At 34.6% G+C, this 24,723-nt stretch overlaps 3 protein-coding genes across 3 annotated transcripts; 2 read left to right on the top strand and 1 right to left on the bottom strand.

The window, feature by feature from the left end:
- The first annotated feature begins 1,787 nt into the window (after positions 1 to 1,787).
- On the top strand, positions 1,788 to 4,357 carry LOC111808918 (protein SMAX1-LIKE 3-like). Its single transcript, XM_023695160.1, has 4 exons — positions 1,788 to 2,380; positions 2,463 to 3,166; positions 3,248 to 3,320; positions 3,417 to 4,357. Exons 1-4 carry the CDS (start codon positions 1,853 to 1,855, stop codon positions 4,251 to 4,253), a joined length of 2,142 nt encoding a protein of 713 aa, XP_023550928.1. The 5' UTR covers positions 1,788 to 1,852; the 3' UTR covers positions 4,254 to 4,357.
- Positions 4,358 to 19,484: 15,127 nt separating this feature from the next.
- LOC111809086 (uncharacterized protein At3g28850-like) lies at positions 19,485 to 21,018 on the top strand. The gene has a single exon (XM_023695433.1). It carries the CDS (start codon positions 19,871 to 19,873, stop codon positions 20,915 to 20,917), a length of 1,047 nt encoding a protein of 348 aa, XP_023551201.1. The 5' UTR covers positions 19,485 to 19,870; the 3' UTR covers positions 20,918 to 21,018.
- A 720-nt stretch (positions 21,019 to 21,738) lies between these two features.
- On the bottom strand, positions 21,739 to 24,295 carry LOC111808137 (uncharacterized protein At2g39795, mitochondrial). Its single transcript, XM_023693949.1, has 3 exons — positions 24,098 to 24,295; positions 23,648 to 23,982; positions 21,739 to 22,139 (listed from the first exon to the last, which is right to left on the bottom strand). The coding sequence occupies exons 1-3, from the start codon at positions 24,266 to 24,268 to the stop codon at positions 21,959 to 21,961; spliced, it is 687 nt and encodes a 228-aa protein (XP_023549717.1). The 5' UTR covers positions 24,269 to 24,295; the 3' UTR covers positions 21,739 to 21,958.
- Between the last annotated feature and the right edge of the window lie 428 nt (positions 24,296 to 24,723).

Raw genomic sequence — 24,723 nt, 5'->3', positions numbered from 1 at the left:
AAAAATACTTAATTATAGGGTTGAAAAGTTTTTTTTTTAATTATGTATATTTTTCCTGAATTTGTGATTCCGTATTGTCTATATGGAAAAAAAGAAAGCCCAAGAGATTGTTCAAAAATGGGCCGTTTGGCCCATTTATGTATCAGTGGGCTTTTGGGCAGCCCGGTGGACATACGGGCTTAATCTTTATGGGCTTCTTATTTATTCAAAGATGGGCCGCTTGGCCCAATTATGTAGCAGTGGACTACTTGGGCTGCCCGGTGGACATACAGGCTTAATCGTTATGGGCTTCCTATTTATTCAAAAATGGGCCGTTTGGCTCATTTATGTAACAGTGGACTACTTGGGCTGCCCGGTGGATATACGCGCTTAATCGTTATGGGCTTCCTACTTTATTCAAAGATGGGCCTTGGCCCATTGTGTAACAGTAGACTATTTGGGCTGCCCGGTGGATATACGGGCTTCATCGTTATGGGCTTCCTATTTTTATTCAAAGATGGGCCTCTTGGCCCATTTATGTAGCAGTGGACTACTTGGGCTGCCCGGTGGGCATACGGGCTTAATCGTTATGGGCTTCCTATTTTATTTAAAAATGGACCGCTTGGCCCATTTATGTAGCAGTGGACTACTTGGGCTTCCCGGTGGACATACGGGCTTAATTTTTTATGGGCTTCCTATTTATTAAAAATGGGCCGTTTGGCCCATTTATGTAGGAGTGGCCTATTTGGGCTGCCTGGTGGACATACGGGCTTAATCGTTATGGGCTTCCTATTTAGTTTCTAAAATTTACTATGTTTTCATTAAACTTATTACCTAAATATTAAGATATTAATGTAAGTAATGATATGATAGAAGAGAATAGATAAGCTATTGAAAGTGTGATCGTATAACGTGTTGTATAACCTTTATCTTTTATTATCGTATTTCATTTTCTTACTTAATTTGACCGAGCTCTCTTGAATTTAAGGATATAAGATTTGAAAGTCGGGAAATTTTTATTTCATTTATCTCTCAGTACTCTATCTTCTTACGAGTAGTTGACGATACAATTTCTATAAACTTTCGTAGAAAAGTAATGCTGTTGTCCGTCACTGTCCACGAAATTATAATTATTTTTCATTTTTTAAAAATTAAAAAAAAAAACCCATATTTAAGAAAATTAAAATCGAAAAATAATATAGTTGTCAAAATCAAGATCCTCCCAATTGAAACAAAGAAAAGAGCGCTTAAAGAATAAAGACAGCTTTATGGGATGCATGAAAGAGATAGAGAAGAGAATGTTTTTTTTTTCTTCAAATAATTAAATTAAATTTATTAATAATTTTTTAAAATATCTGTCTTTTTCATTTGATTTTTATTGTGATCTATATTTTCCAATAAATTCTAAAAGAGACGTTAAAAATATTATTCCTCTCTCTTTAAGAACAGTAAAAATCACATAGTCCTCTCTTTTCACTTTAAGTCCTTTAACTCTTTTATTATTGCCTCTATGCCCCCCTCCCCTTTTTCTTTATTTTTTTCAACCTTTTTCTTTTTTCTCTTTCCATTTTTCACCCCAAACCTTGTTTTTTCCCCCCCTTTTTTTATCTTATTCTTAACAAAAGTTCAAGCCCCCTCCTTTTAATTTTTTTTTTATTTTTTATTTTTATTTTTTGTGTGAGAGAAACAAATGTGATATCCACCTTTTATTTATTTATTTATTTATTTATTTTATTTATTTATTTTATTTTCTCATATATTATTAAAAGCCAACAAATTTCCCTCACTAACAAGAAAGGTACCAACATACTCCCCTTATATACTCAACAAGTTCCTTACACCCAAGAAGAAAAGAAAGAGTGTAGTTGCAAACATGAGAGCTGGAATTTGCACTATACAACTTCAAGCTCTTAGCGTCGAGGCCGAGGCGACCGTGAAGCAAGCCATCGGCCTCGCACGACGTCGAGGCCACGCCCATGTCACCCCTCTCCATGTTGCTAGCGCCATGCTCGTTTCCTCCTCCGGCCTCCTTCGTAGAGCTTGTCTTCATTGCCATTCTCATCCTCTCCAATGCAAAGCTCTCGAGCTTTGCTTCAATGTCGCTCTCAATCGTCTCCCTACGTCGACACCGAACCCACTCTTTGGCCCACAATATCCAAATCCTTGCCTTTCCAATGCTTTGGTTGCCGCTTTCAAACGAGCACAAGCACACCAACGTCGCGGCTCTATTGAAAACCAACAACAACACCAACAACAACAACCGATTTTAGCTTTGAAGATCGAGTTGGAGCAACTCATAATCTCGATCTTGGATGACCCAAGTGTTAGTAGAGTCATGAGAGAAGCTGGTTTCTCTAGTATACAAGTAAAAAACAACGTTGAAAAAGCTCTTTCCTTGGAGGTTAGTGATTAAAAAACTCATGTTATTATTCATTATTCTCTATTATAACACAAACCCATGAAGATTTTCTTGTTCTTTACAGGAATACAACAATGAAAGACACTACTTTTGTGAAAAAAATTGGAACTTGATACCCACAAACACTTCAACCCCTCCAAATCTTGCCATAAACACCTCTAAATCAATACCCTTTACCCAATTTGGTATCAATGCCACCCCCAATCACCAAAAAGAGATATCAAACGTCTTAGAACAGATATCAATCAGAATCAGCCAAGGCAGAAGAATCATCAACACAGTGATCATAGGCGAGAGTTTGGGCATAGCTGAAGCAATGATAAGAGGAGCAATGGAGAAATTTGAGAAAGGGGAAGTCCCAAAAGAGCTAAAAGACGTAGAATTCTTAAGCCTTCCTCTGTTTTCATTAAGGAACCTTTCAAAGGAGGAGATAGAACAGAAGGTTTTGGAGCTGAAATGCATCGTTAAAAGCTGTATGGGCAAAAGGGTTATCTTTTATTTGGGAGATCTCAAATGGGTCGCAGAGTTTTGGTCAAATTATGAACAGAGAAGCCATTACAGCCCTGTGGAGCAGCTGATAATGGAGCTTAAAACACTGATATTCCATGGAAATAATGAAGGATTTGGAAGATTTTGGGTTATGGGTATTGCCACTTTTCAAATTTATATGAAATGTAAGGCTGGTCGGCCTTCTTTGGAGTCGCTTTGGTCACTTCAGCCTCTTGCTGTTCCTGTTGGCAGTTTGAGTCTAAGTCTCAGCTTTGAAAGGTAACAAAAAAACATGTTTTTCTTTTCAAAAGAAACAGAGATTATTTGCATTAAATCTCATACTTTTTTACTGTTTTTCAGCCAAGAATGTAATTTTCCAACAATTTTCCAACCGTTCGATGCGAGAAAAAGTGACGTAATTACCGACGAACAGGTTAGTTGTAAAAATTAATGAAAATTTGACTTCCGATCCCACTTCTATTTCGTTTTTGACTTTTTTAATGTTTGTCTTTTTGTCTGTCTTAAACAGGACGAGACATGTGATAATTTCGGTCACTATAACTTTCTTGGCCTCAAACAGTCTCCAAAAGAGTATCAATTCTGGGATGAGAACCCGGAACGAGACGTCGTTTCGAAGCCGGATCTCCTCTCGAACCCCAATTCGAGCCCGAACTCAGCTTCCACAAGTGAAGTGGTAATGGAGGAAGAAGATCAAGAGGATGATTGTTTGAAAACCATTCCCAATTGCTCAAACCACAAAGTTGATGAAATCTCAGCCACAATCCTCCAATGCAGGTCCAAGAACAGCAAGAACAGCTATCATAATCATCATGATCATCAAGAAAGTTGCTGCCTTTTGTTCATAGGAAATGAAGAACAAAGCCAATCCAAAGAACAAACAGCAAGAGAATTAGCCAAATTCTTCTTTGGATCACAAACAAAACTCATATCCATCAGTTTGAGCAGCTTCAATCATGAAAAATCACAAGAACACAGCAAAAAAAGGACCAGAGACGAACTGGGTAGCAGTTATTTACAGAGATTTGCAGAGGCAGTGAATGAAAATCCTCATAGACTGTTCTTCATGGAAGATATTCAACAAATTGATCACTGTTCCTTAATGGGTATTAAAGAAGCCATTCAAAAGGGAAGTGTGAAGCTTTCTGATGGGGAATTTTGTCCCCTAAAGGACGCGATTATCGTCTTCGACGCCGAAGAACGGACCATTAAACAAGAACAAGAACAAGAACACCAACACGAACGATTTGTTTCATTGGATTTGAACATAGCCGTAGAAGATTCAAATGGAGACAGAATCAGATGGATCATGGAAGAATTTGTGGATGGGAAGATTTTATTTTCATAATTATTAGAAAGCTTTAATTTTGGGATTAGTTTTTTTTTTTTTTTCTTTTGTTGGGATGAATGTAAATGTGTAAATTATTAATGCAAATTCTCTTGGGATTTTCATTTTTGGTTCATAAGATCATTAAATAACCAAATATAAGAACATAAATGTGTTATAATATGGTCAAAAACTTTATTGTAAATCATGAATTGACATTTTTATTTATTTATTTCTTTATTTATTTTTGAGCTATTACATTNTTCCCGAGCGACTAGGTTACCTAAGTATATCTGATTGTATGAATCATTGGCTAAAGCTAGCAGCTGAATCGGGTTACATAGTTGAGTCAAGTATATCAGCCTCTTACGTACTATACTACGAAGGTGCTACCTAAATAATGAAATAAAATAAAATAAAATTTTATTTATTTATGTTAGTAAATAAGACCATATTCTATAAAAACAATATGACTAGTAGAATATGTCATTATAAAACGTATATTGAACATGGACTCGTTGGTTATTGTAACAGTCTAAGTCCACTGTTAGTAGATATTGTCTGGTTTGACCCATTATGTGTCACTGTCAATCTCACGGTGTTAAGACACGTCTACTAGGGAGAGGTTTCCACACCCTTATAAATGAATGTTTCGTCCCTTCACCAACCGATGTGAGATCTCACAAGAAACCTCTCCCTAATAGACGCGTTTGAAAATTGTGAGACAAACGACGATACGTAACGGGTCAAAACGGACAATATTTGCTAGCAGTGTCCTCGAGTTCTGAACAACACAATAATGTAATTCTATTCAATTATTGAAAAAAATATGACTAAACCCCACCAACCTAACCATGGTTAAATAAACCCTTTGCTTCACGCATGGTGAACACTTAGGTTAAACAACCACGTGCTAAACATGGTTCAATTGTGTACTTTTAAATTTAATTTTTTTTTTTTTTCATGAAAAATATTATGAAAAATATTTTAATTTTTATACACATTTAATTAATTATTTTGTGCACTATAATTTTGTCCCAACCTAATATGAAGGGTGTGAAATTACATTTATATCCTTTTCTCAACTGTTATTTGAAGAAGAATTCAAAGCTTCTCATCATTATAAAATCCCCATCACAAAAGGCCAAAGTTTCGAGTTCCTCCTGTTAGATGAACATGACTCTCCATGATGGTATGATGAGTCAGTACCGACCCCAGATTAAGAAGCCAAAATTTAGAACAGCTCGAGTTGAAACGTGTAGACTCCCGATCAAGAGGCCAAAGTTTCGAGTTCCTCCTGTTAGATGAACACGACTCTCCACGATGGTATGATGAGTCAGTACCGACCCCAGATTAAGAAGCCAAAATTTAGAACAGCTCGAGTTGAAACGTGCAGACTCCCGATCAAGAGGCCAAAGTTTCGAGTTCCTCCTGTTAGATGAACACGACTCTCCACGATGGTATGATGAGTCAGTACCGACCCCAGATTAAGAAGCCAAAATTTAGAACAGCTCGAGTTGAAACGTGCAGACTCCCGATCAAGAGGCCAAAGTTTCGAGTTCCTCCTGTTAGATGAACATGACTCCCCACGATGGTATGATATTGTCCATTTTGAGCATGAGCTCCTATGGCTTTGCTTTGGGTTTCCCAAGAGGCATCGTAACAATGGAGAGTGTATTCTTTGATTATAAACCCATGATCATTCCCTAAATTAACCAATGTGGGACACTTTCTTCCAACATCTACGACTGAACTCAAAAAAATAATATTGTATTATCTATATATAAAAAATAAAAAAAAGAATAACCCATAAATATTTTTAATTAAATTTTAAAAGAAAGTTGAGGAATAAAATATTAAAATGGGAGACATAAAAAGCTAATATTGACTAATAAAAACTTTATTTATTTTCAAAATAGAATAATTAATTTATGATAAATATTAAAAATTTGTCTTTATTTAGTTTCAATTTTGAATTCAATGTGGACTTTGAAAAGTAGTGGCGCGGATGATTAGGAATCTAAAAGTACTATAAGAATTAACATATTCTCACTTTATAATCCAAAAAGGAATATAACATAATGACTATTTTACCCTTCATTTCACTATTTTGCTTTTACTTTTTACCTTTTTACCTTCAATTTTTTACTTTAAAATATACTTTCCGTCCCTTGACCTAAGTATCTTCTCGATTCTCGAAGTTGTAAAAATTAAATTTTATTTCTAATTAGTCCTTAAAGTTTGGAACGGTTTGCTAACTGATCCCTGTAAGATTTTTTTTAACGTAATTCATTTGAATTTACATATATAAAAAATTCTGATTAGGAACGAAACGTGTCGTTTTTTAAAATTTTAATAGCTAACGAGAAGCTAACCGTATAATTAGGGTTAAATATTTTAATTATTTCAATAAAAGGACAAAAAAAAAAAGAATAAAAAAAGAAAAAAGAAAAAGCACTTAAATATGCCTTCCTCAGACCACAAGAAACCCAACTAAAAGCACTTAATAAAAAATAATAATAATATTAATAATAAAATAATTTTATATTTAATTAATTAAACAAACATTTGAGCACATAAAACCTTGTGAAATAATGCCTATATTTATTTATTTATTTTTAAATATAAATTGAAGCATTTTAAATAATAATAATAATAATAATAATAAAAAAATAAAGACAACCTCGAGCTATGTTCCCTTGTAGAGAGAATAAAGAACCCAAAACCTCTCTCCTCTCTCTCTCNTTCCAACATCTACGACTGAACTCAAAAAAATAATATTGTATTATCTATATATAAAAAATAAAAAAAAGAATAACCCATAAATATTTTTAATTAAATTTTAAAAGAAAGTTGAGGAATAAAATATTAAAATGGGAGACATAAAAAGCTAATATTGACTAATAAAAACTTTATTTATTTTCAAAATAGAATAATTAATTTATGATAAATATTAAAAATTTGTCTTTATTTAGTTTCAATTTTGAATTCAATGTGGACTTTGAAAAGTAGTGGCGCGGATGATTAGGAATCTAAAAGTACTATAAGAATTAACATATTCTCACTTTATAATCCAAAAAGGAATATAACATAATGACTATTTTACCCTTCATTTCACTATTTTGCTTTTACTTTTTACCTTTTTACCTTCAATTTTTTACTTTAAAATATACTTTCCGTCCCTTGACCTAAGTATCTTCTCGATTCTCGAAGTTGTAAAAATTAAATTTTATTTCTAATTAGTCCTTAAAGTTTGGAACGGTTTGCTAACTGATCCCTGTAAGATTTTTTTTAACGTAATTCATTTGAATTTACATATATAAAAAATTCTGATTAGGAACGAAACGTGTCGTTTTTTAAAATTTTAATAGCTAACGAGAAGCTAACCGTATAATTAGGGTTAAATATTTTAATTATTTCAATAAAAGGACAAAAAAAAAAAGAATAAAAAAAGAAAAAAGAAAAAGCACTTAAATATGCCTTCCTCAGACCACAAGAAACCCAACTAAAAGCACTTAATAAAAAATAATAATAATATTAATAATAAAATAATTTTATATTTAATTAATTAAACAAACATTTGAGCACATAAAACCTTGTGAAATAATGCCTATATTTATTTATTTATTTTTAAATATAAATTGAAGCATTTTAAATAATAATAATAATAATAATAATAAAAAAATAAAGACAACCTCGAGCTATGTTCCCTTGTAGAGAGAATAAAGAACCCAAAACCTCTCTCCTCTCTCTCTCTCTCTAGCTTTTTTTTTCTCAATTTTATATATATATATATATATGTATATGTATATGTATATGTATATGTATATGTATATGTATATGTATATGTATATGTATATGTATATGTATATGTATATGTATATGTATATGTATATGTATATGTATATGTATATGTATATGTATATGTATATGTATATGTATATGTATATGTATATGTATATGTATATGTATATGTATATGTATATGTATATGTATATGTATATGTATATGTATATGTATATGTATATGTATATGTATATGTATATGTATATGTATATGTATATGTATATGTATATGTATATGTATATGTATATGTATATGTATATGTATATGTATATGAATATATATGTATGTATATGTATATGTATATGTATATATGTATATGTATGTAGATACTGGTCTCAAATTATTACAGATCAACTAATTATCACTCGAACCATATAAAATTGAAATTTTTTTCGTACCTATGCACGTATTTCTAGAACCTATAAACTTACCGGTCAAACACGTTAGCTGTCTAAATAACATTTTTGTACAATTTCGGCATACCACGATTCTTTTTACAAAATTTAAAAAAACAACAATATTTTTTCGCATTTATGGACCGATTTGACTATTTTGTATGGTTTTGATTTGTCGTAAAGCTGAATATATATACTTTATCAGTTTCAAATTATTACAAATCAGCTAACCATCATCCCGACCAGACCACATAAAGCTAAAGACTTCTTTTTCATACCTCTAAATTATTTACGCACAATCTCGACTTACCGCGTATATAATGTGAAAATTTTGAGGTGGGTTTCTAGGTTATGTTTTTGTATTATAAGTTGTCGCTCGTATGAGCTGTATGGAACATAAACGTATAATTTTGAATAATTTTCGTAAATGTTACATGTTAATGAAAATTAAATCCCGAACATAGGGTTATAAAAATATTCCAAAGTTTTTTATTTATTGTGTAACACAAAGGTACTAAGTTCATGAGACAAAACATTATCTAAAACGGTTGGTGGAAAAAATTAGAGAGAAAAGTAATGACAGTAAAATTGGAAATGAACACATGGGCGGTTTTATTAGTAGGAAAGTTGAAACTTTTGACACCAAACCCCAAAAAAAAGGGGACCATATCTTTAGACAAAATAATTGCGTTATTGTCTTGTTCGTGGAGAAGAGTTAAAACATGTTCGGGTTTGTTTGTCTCGTTAATAATTATTTTTATTGTAACAGCTCAAGCTTATCTAGTAGATATTGTCCGTTTTGACCCGTTACGTATCGTCGTTAGTCTCACGGCTTTAAAACGCGTCTGATAGGGAAAGGTTTCCACACCTTTTTAAAAAATGTTTCGTTCTCTCTCCAACCAATGTGGGGATCTCAGCGCCCTTGTTAGCTCACTATTCGGTGTCTGCCTCTGATACCATTTGTAACAGCTCAAGCCCACCGTTAGTAAATATTGTTCGTTTTGGCTCGTTATGTATCGTTGTTAGAAGTTTTCACACCCTTATAAGAAATGTTTCGTTCTCACTCCAACTAATTTGAGATCTCAGCATCCTTGTGAGCACACCATCGAGTGTCTGCCTCTAATACCATTTGTAACAGTCCAAGCGTACCACTAGTAAATATTGTCTGTTTTGACTCGATACGTATCGTCATCAGAAGTTTTCACATCCTTTTAAGAAATGTTTCGTTCTCACTCCAACCAATTTAAGATCTCAGCATCCTCGTTAGCACACTATCCGGTGTCTACCTCTGGTACCATTTGTAACAATCCAAACCCACCGCTAGCAAATATTGTCTGTTTTAGCTCATTACATATCACCATCAGTCTCACGGTTTTAAAACGCATCTGCTAGGGAGAGGTTTCCACACCCTTATAAGAAATGTTTCGTTCCCCTCTTCAACCGACGTGGGATTTCACATCTAGTCCCTGAACTTTCATGAAATTAACAATTGCAGTTTTATTACCAAATAGGTTAGAATCCTTAATTTTTGAAAATTACAAACACGGTTGGTTTATATGCTTTATTAACTACTCTCAAACGTTTTCAGTGTAATTCCAAAGATGGTTATTATCTTCCGAAACACAAAGACAGTTTTGTTTCATAAGTAACGGTGAAAGTAACATTTTAGTATTGTAATTTTGGTGAGTTTAATGTCTCGTTAAATCATAACATTATTTTTTTTTATAATAAGACAACGAAGCCATTATAGATGTAAAAGAAGGACGACTGACTTGTTCGGACCCATATGGTCCTTTTTCTTTGTTTTGTTTTGTTTTAAAATTTTCGGGATGAATGATGATCGAACATCGATCCCGAGAAACGAAGAATTCTTTTAAAGAAATGATGGGATCGATCGATCGGATCCTTTGGATCTTAAAATATAGAATCCAACAAACGATCATTGAGTTCACAAAAAAGAAAAGAAATTTGGGAGTGAGAGAAATTGGTTCTATTCTTTTGAGAGTGTCCTTAAAAGCATTCAAAATGCAAATAATTCCCAAAACCCTATTGCTTTTTCTGCCTTTCTCTGCAACTCTGTCCGAGAGAGAGAACCCGTCTTCTCGAGAAACTTATAATAACGTTATTATCGATAGTTTTACACCGTTGGATGTAGATCTTCACCGATCTAACGGTTAATATTTAAGAACATACAGATTTTTGAATCGACCCAGAACCCGTCTTCTCCAAAAGTTTATAATAACGTTATTACTGATAGTTTTACACTAATCTTACGGTTAATATTTAAAGAAAATACAGATTTTTGAATCGACCCAGAACCCGTCTTCTCCAGAAGTTTATAATAACGTTATTACCGATAGTTTTACACCGTTGGATATAGATCTTCACTGATCTAACGGTTAATGTTTAAAGAACATACAGACGTTTGAATCGACCGAGCAAAAGTGGGAATGGGAGAGACAAAGTTTGAACACAGGGTGAGCTTTTGCAGTGTCTTTAGGAGAAGAAAGTAAAGCAAAATTGTGAAACGTTTTTTAATAAATGCCAATTAAAGCACTTTCTTTTCTGCTTTTTTGTATGTGAAACTTTACATGAAAGTAAGGGATTTCTTGGATCTCCCACCCTTCTTCTTCTTCATAATCACTGAATTATTAACGATTTTAAGCCGTTATTGTTCGATATTTTTGTCGATAAGAGGTGGGTTTGATTATACGTTCATGTTCGTGTCAAACCCAGATCTTAAAATTTTGATTTTGGGTCTAATAGTTACAGAATTTTGGTGATATCGTGTCGTATAGACATAAAGCTGAAAGGTAGATTCAAAGGATCTAGAAGTACAAGAGCTAAACTTGCAAACCCTAATGATATTTTCATCTACGTTCGAGAACTCTTTAAATGAGATATTGATGTCGAAGTCTTGGAGTGATAGTAGTCCATGTTCTTAAACTTTCAATTTTGTGTCAAACAGTAATGAAATTTTGGTGACTAACATGTCTGAAAGCTCGGGAACTAAACTTACAAACCCTAAACCCTAAACAATTGATGATGCGTACGTTTACGTTTGATGACTGGGATAACGATATCGAGCTTAAGATTGACAGGTAGTTTTGAACAGAGCGAAATAGGTAAGTCGTAAAGGAAAAGACGACGAGGAAGAGAGAGGAAGAGAGAGAAAAGAAAAGGGTTGATTTTAAAGGTGGAAAGACAGTCAAAAGAGAAGATGAAATGTGAAAGTTAACAAGAATAAATTTACGAGTGATCCAATGCTCCCATCATGTTGTTTTCAATCATTGTCTGGTCGCTATCTTTCTTCACCTTACTTTTTTTTTTCTTCTTTTTCAANCAACATTGAAAAGATTCTTGGGGTACTCCCATAGTACCGTTTTTACTCTACTCGAGCATCGGCAAGAAAGTAGATACCTACGCTCGAAATTTCGAAATTTAGTCTCGAGAATTTAAAAATTTTCAAGACCCATTTTAGGACGTTCGTGGATTCTCAATTTCGTGTTTAATAGGTTCTCGACCCGTCTTACGTTTTTTAAAATTCATGGACTTACTAGACACAAAATAAAAAGTTCAGGGCATATAACAGTGGATATTCGAGATTTCGAAATTTAGTCTCGAGAATTTAAAAATTATTCGAGACCCATTTGAGGACGTTCGTGGATTCTCAATTTCGTGTTTGATAGGTTCTCGACCCGTCTTACGTTTTTTAAAATTCATGGACTTACTAGACACAAAATAAAAAGTTCAGGGCATATAACAGTGGATATTCAAAATTTCGAAATTTAGTCTCGAGAATTTAAAAATTATTCGAGACCCATTTGAGGACGTTCGTGGATTCTCAATTTCGTGTTTGATAGGTTCTCGACCCGTCTTACGTTTTTTAAAATTCATGGACTTACTAGACACAAAATAAAAAGTTCAGGGCATATAACAGTGGATATTCAAAATTTTGAAATTTAGTCTCCAGAATTTAAAAATTATTCAAGACCCATTTGAGGACGTTCGTGGATTCTCAATTTCGTGTTTGATAGGTTCTCGACCCGTCTTACGTTTTTTAAAATTCATGGACTTACTAGACACAAAATAAAAAGTTCAGGGCATATAATAGTGGATATTCAAAATTTTGAAATTTAGTCTCGAGAATTTAAAAATTATTCAAGACCCATTTGAGGACGTTCGTGGATTCTCAATTTCGTGTTCGATAGGTTCTCGACCCGTCTTACGTCCTTTTAAAATTCATAGACTTACTAGACACAAGATAAAAAGTTCAGGACATATAATAGTGGATATTCGAGATTTCGAAATTTAGTCTCGAGAATTTAAAAATTATTCAAGACCCATTTGAGGACGTTCGTGGATTCTCAATTTCGTGTTTGATAGGTTCTCGACCCGTCTTACGTCCTTTTAAAATTCATAGACTTACTAGACACAAGATAAAAAGTTCAGGACATATAATAGTGGATATTCAAGATTTCGAAATTTAGCCTCGAGAATTTAAAAATTATTCAAGACCCATTTGAGGACGTTCGTGGATTCTCAATTTCGTGTTTGATAGGTTCTCGACCCGTCTTACGTTTTTTAAAACTCATGGACTTACTAGACACAAGATAAAAAGTTCAGGGCACATAACAGTGGATATTCGAGATTTCGAAATTTAGTCTCGAGAATTTAAGAATTACTCAAGACCCATTTGAGGACGTTCGTGGATTCTCAATTTCGTGTTCGATAGGTTCTCGACCCGTCTTACGTTTTTTAAAACTCATGGACTTACTAGACACAAAATAAAAAGTTCAGGACATATAACCGTGGATATTTGAAACTTTAGTAACCTAATAACCATGCTCGAGAAAAGTAAAAACCCTAGACCAACCAATGCAGTAAAGCAAGGATGATTCGATTCGATTCAAACTGTACCGAACCCAGTAATTCGATTTTGATGAAGAAGATCGACGTTGAGAAGTTTCGGAAGAGACACGACGGGGAAGTCAATGGGATTTAGAAAAGATGTTATTTTGAAGAAATAAAAAAGTAGTGTAGCAATGAGCTTTATTGTTTTGGTTTTTTGTTTAAAGGTTAGTGTAGTGAATTGTCTTGTTGTGTTGTGTTGTATTGGAGATTCCCACATCTATGACTTCAAATTTTTCAACATTCATTGATGGAAAGGGAAAATCTCAAGTGTTTTTCTTTCTTTCTTTCCCTTCTTAGTCTCATGGATTTCATGGTCCCAATTGGAGTCATCATTCAAACCCTAATTCGGTCCCCTCGCCATTGGATTATATCCAAATATACGTCTCTATTGCACGCGATGTAAGAGTGTTTGTCGTTTGAGAATGTCATCTTCCGTTGCTCTAATGTATGTGTGATCTTTGCATCGGTGCACGTGATGTATGAGTGTCCGTCGCTTGAGGATGTTAAAAATTTATGAAGTTGTTTAGTCTTGGGATGGTGCGTAATAGATCGATCTTTATTGTTTATTGTTGCAAAGGGGTTCGTTGTCGTGCAACGATTTTCTTGTCATTTGAGAATGTTGTCTTTCGTCTCTCTTACGTATGTGTGATCTTTGCATCAGTGCACGTGATGTATGAGTGTCCGTCATTAGAGGATGCCAGCTTGGATACCTGATATGAGTAAGTTTATGAAGTTCTTTAGTGTCGGGATGGTGCGTAATATATCGATCTTTATTGTTCATTGTTGCGGAGTCGTACGTTCACAATTTTCAAAGGTCGATAAGATATTTTAGAAGGGTTGAAAGGCGCTCATTTGTATTGGGCTGCTTTGGTAGTGGGCTTTTATTTTCTATTTTGTAAAGCCCATTTATATTTCTTGAAAATATTTACGTGGAATGGCCCATTTTAATAGAAAGTCCAATTGGTAAAATGACTAAATTGCCCTTGTTGTAGATTATGCTTTTTTTTTTATTGAAAAAAAAAACTAATAAAATTAAAACCCTAAAATTAATTATTATATTGAGATTCTTTATCGCATTTAATTATTATTTGTCTCTTTCAATTATTTACACTATTTATATTAGGAACGACACAACCATCATTAGACAAACAAACATATTCTTTTTGACAAAATCAAGATAGTCAGAATTAACTATTGACACGTTTTTAATATGGGATGAGAAATGATTGAACGAACCCAGCTGAGACTAAGTCAGATTTAAATTAATATACATAGGACGGTCACGAGTATACTTCACCCTTATTATGACCAACATGTAGGGTTATTGGTTGTAACTATTTTGGTAGACACATTCAATGTGTGTTCTTACAATGTCTGTATTTATGTTTTGTTGGTTTGTGAATTTGGTTTGACTTAAGAGGACAGGTTTGAAAATCATTGTCCAAATATGAAAAATAAAACAAATTTACGACTATTGAAAATCCTTATGTGTCAAAAATTAAATCTAAATTCAAACGAGTAGGAGCGTCCGTGAGTTGTTTGGGGTCGAGCTAAGACATTTTTAGACCAACTCAATTTTTCGGATTGTAAATTTTTTCAAACCCAAATAATTTTTTTTTTTTGTTAAATAATGAACTTATCACAACCATAATGTTTTTGGTTGAGTTGTTTCAAGTTGTTCGAGTCACTTAAAGTAGAATGGTAGTTGGTTGATAACCTATTTATTTTCAAACATTTAATTAAAATTTGTAACGGGGTGGTGGGATAATAAATAATATAAAAAAAATTAATTAAAAACTGAAATAAAAATAAAATAAATATAGGAATATATAATTTCATCTTAAACAAAAAAATATTTTTTTAAATTAACAATAATTTCGAATCGATTTAACTTAGGAACGATTTGTTTATTTTAATCCAATTCGATCTAAATAAGTTTATAATCCAAATCAGACCCTAATAAATTTATAATCGGCGGTTGAAGTGAGTTAACGTGTTTTTCTAATTATTGAATTTTTTTTAACATTCCTAATCTACCCTCAAAACAAATTTATTTTTTTTATTTAGACTTTTTTTTTTTTTTTTAATAAAAAACTTATCTCTAAGTTTCCTTAAATTCTGTAAGCTTATAGTATAATAATAATTTATATGACAATTCATTTATGAAATTGAGAAAGTTTCAAATAAACTTTAATATGAACTAAACAGAAAAACTCACCAGGATTGGATTGTGGGCTTCTTTCCACGCTTCAACACCATTTACGGGGAAAATCTCCCCGATCACCGTCATACATGTTTAAGGCGTGTTGTCAATGGCCGCATGACAGATATTCCGATCTTGCTTGTCCAGGACGTGTTGTTCATGGTTGCATGACCGTTCCAAATCCCTTTTACAGGCTTTCATCTTAGATAGGTCTTTACCATTTCATATTGGGTCAGTATGAAGGTGTATGACCGTTCACCAAAATCGTGTCTACACATGCAAGGGCTAAAATGCCCCAAAATGTACTATAGGAGGATATGACTAGTTGTCAATTTCTTCCTACCCGATAGTTATATGCAGTAAGCCGTTGTTGTTGCCTTTTTGCTTACATTCCCATATAACACCATTTCCAATTTCTCAAATCTTGCTTTCAAAACTCTTTTTCGAAATCTCTCTGCCCCGTTTTCTAAAACTTTCTTCTTGAACCAGGATCAAAGGCTCGAGCATACGTCGCTTGGCCGTAGGCGACGCAAGAACGAATAGGCTTAACTCACTTATTGCTGGGAAGTGAGTGCCCCACAATGGCAAGTCCACTGCCATCAAAGTGTGATTGTGACACCCTGCACCCACCCGACACCACCGGTCATAAATGACATATTTAAAAGTGATTTCAAAATGTTTAAAATCATTTCTATCGGGTTCAAGAATACTCTAAAGCATGCTTTGAATCGTTATAATCAATTTTACTAGTATCAAAATCACGTGAAATAGAGTGATACCAAATATTAAACTGAATTTCGAACGATTAAGCATGTTTTAGAGTGAATTTAAAAACATTCGATAGAAGCATACATACATACAGAGTTTCTCATTACCTCCAAGTGTGGTAGCAGAGCAAGGGAATTAAAAAACAATGGATCGCTACAGAAAATGGGACATTCATCAATAGTTGATGACGGTGGACCTGAACAGGAGCATAGTCGCATTCAAACTTATTTCTACCTGTTGAGGATTCTACAATTACTATAGCAAGGAAGCTGCTAGCCTATGATTCAAAAATTACAAGAGGGAGGATGGATAAACTAATACCCAGCGTTTCAAGGAATCTACCTCTAATTGTTATGATCCAAGTCTTCCAACTCTTTGCAAAACATACACTAACAGAGACCCAAAGGCTTGCTAAAGCCACCAATTCAGAGTTGCTATTGGGGACTTAAGTGAAGGAAATCCATACAAATTCAGTGGTCGTACTCAAACCAAACGCCTCACTCATTCCTAGCTAACAACTTGATTGAGTTATTGAACACACAAGACAGAGAGAGAGAGATGATATAATTTTAGTGTGCAACAAATATGGAGAATGCGGGTTCATGTCTACGACCTCCAGTGAGGATACTAGCTAGTGATATTAAATAACTTGCGAATTACCTAGATGGTAGAAGTGCACATGAACGGGATCAAATATTCGAGTGAGAAAAATAGCTCAAATATGCAAGACAAGTTATACATAGTTTTGTGCCACCTCTAGTTTAACTTCATGTCTATTAATAAATCTCAAGTTCACGATGATGATCTATATGGAAGGGCAACAAAAGTTGATGTATTCTTACTAAAGTTAGTTCATAGAAGTATCACTATGACTAATGCCTAAATTTATCAAAGGCAAAAATGATTTATTTGATATCATGGATCACTCATTATAGAGTGACCATTTCATTTTTGTACCTATTTTGCCTGGTTATGAGTTACTAGTTTGGTCCGGTCTATTACTTGTTCCTCGTACCCATTTTACCTAGAGTTTGCTCTTAGAAATGTAATCTATCTTCACCCTCACGTCAATCCCACAAACCTCATGTGGTTCATTTTTGTGGCCCGTCATGGGAAGATCACAAATCATCCGTACTGTTACAGTTTTTTTTTTTTTTTTTTTTTTTTTTTTTTTTTTTTTTNTCTTCATGAGTAAGTAGGGGAAAAACATAAGATAGAAAAAGGATAAACCAATACTATAAACACAAGTAGAAGCCAGTAGAGGGGTGTAAGTCACATGGGAATGGAAGGATAAGGCAAGAAAACTTGTAAGCACGAGCATTTCCTTTAAAAACAGAATCCCCACATCAAGGAGCAGATGAAATATTTAATTATTAATACTCCTAGAACCATTCAAAAAGAAAAATAAACCAGCAAGAGACCACACTTGGGGGCCAGTGTCCGCCATAGACGCCATTTATTGAGTCTTGTGCAGGGGTGTTAAAGAAAAAGAGGGATGATCCAAAAGATCGATCTAATCCTTGATAAACGATTCAAATAGCTAGAATGAATTCAACAAAAAAGAAAAAAAAAAAGAAAAATTATGATTGGATTATAGAGTTGATTATTTAAATTGAAAGATTTTACAATTCAACAATTAGATTGGGTCTAAAAAATGTTCAAACTCAATGGATCAACTTAGTTTATGAATTAATTGGTTTCATAAATTAAATTCTACCAAACAATGATCGGTATTTTGTATCTTAATTTTGATACTTTTATATAAAAAAAGGGCATAGCTGGGTAAGGCTGGGATTGGGGCGCAAACTAAGACTGGAACGAAAATAGGGAATATAATACCTACTTCCTCTAGGGAGAAATTTCTCTTCAGCTCTTCCTTATATACCTTTAAACAGAGATGTTTAAAGATTGAACAGTTAAATGGACATCTCCACTAGGGTTGTATTAGAGTAAAGAGTTCAAGATTTCAATTTCCCAGTTAACATACCAATAAACCAACTCAAACATTTGGATTTAATTTATGCAACCGATTCAAACATTTTGGACTATCCACCTAAAGATCAGAATTAGAATTTGAATCTAAAATGTAATTAACAAAACAAGAACGAACAACAAAGCAATTGGGAATAAGTATGAACAATGCTTACCAGTAAGAGAAACGAGCCGACAATCACTTCAGTCCCGGAAAATGACATCAACGGCGTCACGGATTCCAGCGAGAACTTCCTAGCAAAGAAGTACGAGTAGCTCGAATTCGATAGCCTCAATGTGTGTGTTGAGCGCTGAGACCTCCTCCGGCGAGTACAAATGCGGATGTCCATCCCAACATCCTGTCCAATCCTTCATGGACAACAATGTCGGCAAGTAATGCTCCTCAGGCCACGGTTCCTCGCACTTCCTCCAGAGTTTTCTCTCTTCCACCACCAGCACCGCGTGGTTGCAAGCCAGAATGAAGAACTGCGATCCGACTCAGAATCGCCCAAACGACACTTCAGAGAGCATCGCGGTGTATCGCTCGTACAGTGGGGAGCGGGAAAATGAGGGAAAATGTGAGGGAATTCATGGAAGGGTAATTTTGGAAAAGAAAATTTGAAAAATCAAATGTAGGCTTATTTTAATAGACCTCTTTAGGTTGGAAGGCTTCCTCGAGCGTCATAGGAACATAATAAGACCCTTTGAAATATGAGACTCGTATCGATAGATCTAATATTTAAAAAAATATGTTCACGATGACTCGAAAGGTGGACACAAAATCAGATATAATTTGATCGTCATAAATCATAAGATGAAAATCTTCTGTTTTAGGTAATTCGAGAACAGATACATTTGTATCCCTAAATTATGAGTTAAATACTTCTTCCACGTGAAAAGAAAATAAATAAATATATATATATATATATATATATAATAAAGAGTGGAAAAAAAATTAAATACAATATACAAAAATTATGTTTATTTGGTTAATTTTAAAAAAATGGCCTTTACATTTAATTTAGTCTCAAAATTAAAAATTTAAATTTATTAAAGGTTAAAGTTGTAATTTAAGTACATGTATAAATTAAATTGAGAAAATTAATTAATTTATTTATTTATTTATTTAGGCTGCAAAAGGAAAGGAGAACAGATAATTGGTGAGAACCAATTTTCTGCAATTATGACCGTTATTCAAACCATTCCGGCGTCCAATTATATCTCTGCAATGAGTGCATCACAACCACCCATTTTCCACGTGTCGTCTTCTACAGTAACTCGATCTTAAATTGACCAGATTTCGTCCTCAAATACACGTGGCACTTTTCCATAAGCCAATTCCATGAGCTTATCATGGAAGCGGCAACAGACGATTCCAGTTTCCCTTTCAACGTTCTTGAAATCGCTACAAAGGAACTTACTAGCCGTTTGAACTCCATTGGTAGCTAACCTTTTTCACTCTCTTTCTGTGAATCCACCGCAAACTTCTGAATAGAAATCTAACGATCTTGAGCTTTGAATATCACCTTCCTTGGCAAGAAATGAATGGAGTCAGAGGAAAATTCATGAAGAAGCTCAAATCTATGAAGCCCCCCATTGCGTATCTCAAACAAGATCGAATTCTTCAGGTCATTGCTCCAAATGGGTACTCCGATTTCTTCACCAGAAGCGAAAATCTCGAAGCCAATGTTCAGAAATCGAACCACAAAAATGGTATCAATTTGTTGAAGGAAAACAGAGATTTCGCCATTGAAGATGAAGAAACAGAGGAGTCTGGTTTCGCCGTTGAAGATAAAGAGAACATTGAGCCGTCCGGTAAATCGAATGGAGGGATTGGGGATTCTTTGTGTTTAAGAGCTGGGAATTGTTTGCCGGAATCGAAACGAGAAACCCCGTTGTCGGAAATTGACATCTCGTCTTTCCGGCGGCCGGATATGAACTCCGGGAGCCTGTTTGACCCAAATTTACTTGAGGTTTTTCATCAGGCAGTGATGGAGTATATGAAAATAAGGGAAGCAGAGATCAAATGTGGAATAGAAATTGAAGAACACGAGGAGGAAGAAGAAGAAGAAGAAGAGGAAAAACAGAGTTCATCGGAGATTCCTCTGTTTATGTTCGAAGAAAAATGCCCACCAGGTGGATCGGACTCTGTAATTCTTTACACGACGACTCTAAGAGGAATAAGGAAAACGTTTGAGGAATGCAACAGTATAAGGTTTCTTTTGGAAACGTTTAGAGTGAAATTTTTCGAGCGGGACGTTTCGATGCATACCGAGTTTAAAGAAGAGTTATGGAGAGTTTTGGGTACAAAAAGAGCTTTACCTCCAAAGCTGTTCATCAGGGGAAGGTACATTGGTGGAGCAGAGGAGGTTTTGGGGCTGCACGAGCAGGGGAAGCTCCGCCCGTTGTTCGATGGTGTTCCGATTGATTGTTTCGCCGGGATCCCGTGCGAAGGGTGCGGCGGAGTCCGATTCGTGCTCTGTTTCAACTGCAATGGGAGTAAAAGAGTTGTTGATGAGAGTGATGAACAAAGGAATTGCCCAGAATGTAATGAAAATGGACTGATTCTTTGTCCTTATTGCTGCTAAAGAAAACCAAGGATTTGTCTTTGATTATGTAAATTGGGTTTTGAATGTTACAAATTCATCTGTGTTGAGATTCTTTTATACCGAACAAGTTCGAGTTCAACTAGATTCTTGAGGGGTTTGCTCGATTTTTCGATCCATAATTAATGTAACATTCGTTGCTTAGATTTATCCTGACACCTTTATTATAAATAAAATATTTTATTTTCGGAACAAAAATGTTGCTTAGATTTATCCCGACCCCTTTGTTATAAATAAAATATTTTATTTTTGAAACAAGAATTGCTGAAATAACCTAATGTGCGTTGAATATTACTTTTTTTCGAGGAGGAAACACATATACAAGCAGTTATAATGCTATAGTAATTTGGAAAACGACATGTTTCCACAAGTATAACGAGTGGGAGTACAAAGTTTTGAACCTCTAATTTCAAGATTATCGTATCGATGTAAAGGATATGGAGTGAATATCGTTCCTCAAGCATTGTACGTTCTATGTTTTAGAACGTGACGATCACAACATGACTAACTGGCTCTCGTTAGATAAAATTTCGAGATCCGTATGTCTCCTAATACCGATTCAAAAACTACCAATCACGTTATTCCAGCAGGTTTCTACAACAATTCCTTGAGAAATAGAGAATAGTAACACGTCTGTTGTATTAGAAATTCTCGAGCTAGACATGAGGTTTCAGTAATTCTAATCTGGGTCCAGAGTATATTTCTCAAATCGTTAACGAAATGAGAATTTGAACGAGGGTCGGTACTCGAGAAATGCATCCATTTGAGTGTAGATAACAAAATTTAACTACAACTTTCTAAGGTATAAGAAGAAAATCCATAAGAATAAAGCTGCAATATATAGCACTGTTAATCAACTTTGGAAAACAAAAACCATGGCTAACAAGGAGAGACTGAATCACCACATAGGGGCTTGCAAAATTGTATCTTAAAATGAAATAAGACCATTTACCTTATACAACTAACCAATTATGAAGATGGAACCCTGAATTCCACATATTTTCCTATCCAATACATGAACTATCAATCCACTTTAGCGTTCTTGGGCTCGTTGATGAACGAGCCAACGGATCTGAACCACCGCATAAGATTTCGATGCTCTTTCACATAAAGCCATGCCTGAAGAAATGGAAAGAGAGACTCGTTTATACCTCGCTCCTCTATGTAATTGTGAAGTACATCTCGCATTTTCTCATCCAGATCTCTGTTATACAAAGAAACATTAAGGGTAAGTTTTCTTATGACATGATTTCCCACAACAGTAATTTGGTCGAGATTATAAGCATATGAAAATCATAAGGATTAACATCACAATCCCACTTGGTTCAATAAAAAACTGACATATATGCTATGAAAAGAAGAACTACCATCATGACCCTTAGACACCATATCTAGGCCAACTATGATGAAAAAAAAGACTATTTAGTAAGAGATAGCTTTCATAAAAATAAATATAAAGGATTATAGAACTAGGCCATACAAGAACACAAGCCAAATCAGAGCAAAGAGAACTACTCAACCAAACCAAAGGGTACTAACTTACTAAGTGTTTTAACACAAGAAAGGCAAAGTTATATATTGGATTCGATACATATTCTCTTACACGTTGCTATCCAGGTTGGCTTACTTAGGGGATGCCCTAACCCATTGGGAAATTTTGCTTTAGCCAATGATCCAAGCAGAGTAACAATATGAACTACAGTATCACTTCAAATTTGCACTATTCTATGATGCTGGTGCTAATTGCAAGCATCCCAAGTGAATGACATGATATAAGGGATTCAATCAAGTTTGTAACCAAGTGAAAAAAATTAAATCTCTAAGTTTAAGTTTGTAACCAAAGAAAAGAAATCAGAGGCTGCAGCCTGCAAGTTAAGGAACAAAATAGGTAGCTGCAATGAAGAATTCAAACAGTGGAAACTAGAATGATAAGCTCCTTAGGCAATAAACAAAATATACTAAAGAAAGTTAACTGATATCTTTAACCTGCAAACCAAAACTAGCAACCCAGAATAGTTCATTGCCAAATGGGTCGTGTTGTTCTTGTTCGGTTTTAAATTACAGATTCTTGGCAGCAAATTGTATGCAGCAACAAATCCTGAACTCATGACCTTTACTTAGATCTAACTCCTTCGATTACTTTACTAGGAGAAAATGATTCAGTTTTTGTTAGTTTAGATGATAACACTAAAAATTGAGACATGGGATCTAAATTATAAGCATTTCTCTAATTGGTGCCATGAGCAACATTGCTCGAACTACTTGACTAATATGTTAACTATCACTAAACATGAGGCAACAGACTGCACAATAAGCCTAATAATTGAGGCTTGTTAGACGAACATGACTCTCCACAGTGGTATGATATTGTCCACTTTGAGCATAAGCTCTCATGGCTTTGCTTTGGGTTTCCCCAAAAGGCCTCGTGCCAATGGAGTTAATATTCTTTGTTTATCAACCCATGATCATTCCCTAAATTAGCCGACGTGGGACTTTCATCATCCAACATTTGAGGCCTTTTGGGGAAGCCCAAAGCAAATCCATGATAGCTTATGCTCAAAGTGGACAATATCGTACCATCGTGGAGAGTCGTGGGGTTCGTCTAACAAGGCTAACTTACTTTAAAATAGTACCATATCCTGCAGAGATATAGAAGCATTGCCGATTAAATAAAATTGTTCAAACACTCTGGATAAAAGACATTAAACTTACTCGAACACGGGACCATTATAGCCGGACGGAACAACGAGAAACCCCGAGGACTCAGCTTTTGGTCTCATCGAAACGGAATGAATACCTAATGCATCGGGATACAATCCACAAAGAAAATGTAAACTTTCCCTCTGCTCCGGCTTTGATACAGTCAGATGAAGAAACAACTGGTTAATTTCGTCGTCTCCATCGTCTCCACCGCCTCCGGGAACAATATTAGCCAATCGCATAACCGAAACGTTAATCTCTTCATTGCCGTAGCTCCTAGTAAGCACCGGCCCATTGCCGTCTAGTGCGCCTTTAATGATAGAAAAGGAAGACGGAGGGCTCACTTTCTGCGATAAAAAGAAGTAAACCAAGTAAGATGAACAAACGATCTTCGTATAGCTTAAAACCCTAATTCTAGGGTTTAGCAATTGAAAACAGAGGACAAAGCAATAGAAACCTTACAGGAGGAGGCGTCATTCTGGAGATCTCGAGATAGTGTTCTTTGAGGGAGCGGAGGAGCAATGAATTGACGGCAGTAGACACGGAGGTCGAACGGCGGCAAGTGGCCATGAGAGACGGCCGGCGGCTACCCCGTAAAGCCACCGCAGCGACGGCCGTCACTTTCTTCAACATTTTCCTTCGATTTTGCTGTAGAGGTTGTGTGTTGTTGAACTTGAGACTTTGCCGCGGTTTTAAAGCATAATTTACCGGTCCGACCGAAGGCGGTTCGAGACGGTCTTCAGATGCAGACTTGGTCAATGAGTACTTAGACCGGCCACATGAAAATTTTAAAATATAATTTCGGTATTTTGGATTTATTTTTAGTACATAAAAGCTCCGTTTATTTATTTTAAAAAAGATTTGTGCGGTAATTTCTAGTTTGAAATACCAATAAAAATGTCCCTTGAAGCAAAGTCAAATTTTCTATAAATAACTGCAAAATAATAATAATAATAATAATATAAAGGGTACCGGTAATAACTGCAAATTTTCTATAAATAACTGCAAAATAAAATTAATAAGTAAAATGTATTTTTTTTTTTTTTTTTTTTTTTTTTTTTTTTTTTTTTTTTTTTTTTTTTTTTTTT

The sequence above is a fragment of the Cucurbita pepo genome, chromosome LG13, assembly GCF_002806865.2.
Source record: "Cucurbita pepo subsp. pepo cultivar mu-cu-16 chromosome LG13, ASM280686v2, whole genome shotgun sequence".
NCBI lineage: Eukaryota > Viridiplantae > Streptophyta > Magnoliopsida > Cucurbitales > Cucurbitaceae > Cucurbita > Cucurbita pepo.
This window is presented reverse-complemented; position numbering and strand designations above follow the sequence as displayed.

Coding starts and splice junctions, on each gene's coding strand:
- LOC111808137 (XM_023693949.1), bottom strand. CDS start 24,268: ATGTTGAAGAAAGTGACGGCCGTCGCTGCGGTGGCTTTACGGGGTAGC. Junction 23,983..24,097: donor CCAGAATGACGCCTCCTCCT/GTAAGGTTTCTA, acceptor TTTTTATCGCAG/AAAGTGAGCCCTCCGTCTTC. Junction 22,140..23,647: donor TATAATGGTCCCGTGTTCGA/GTAAGTTTAATG, acceptor TTTGTATAACAG/AGATCTGGATGAGAAAATGC.
- LOC111809086 (XM_023695433.1), top strand. CDS start 19,871: ATGAATGGAGTCAGAGGAAAATTCATGAAGAAGCTCAAATCTATGAAG.
- LOC111808918 (XM_023695160.1), top strand. CDS start 1,853: ATGAGAGCTGGAATTTGCACTATACAACTTCAAGCTCTTAGCGTCGAG. Junction 2,381..2,462: donor AAAAAGCTCTTTCCTTGGAG/GTTAGTGATTAA, acceptor TGTTCTTTACAG/GAATACAACAATGAAAGACA. Junction 3,167..3,247: donor CTAAGTCTCAGCTTTGAAAG/GTAACAAAAAAA, acceptor ACTGTTTTTCAG/CCAAGAATGTAATTTTCCAA.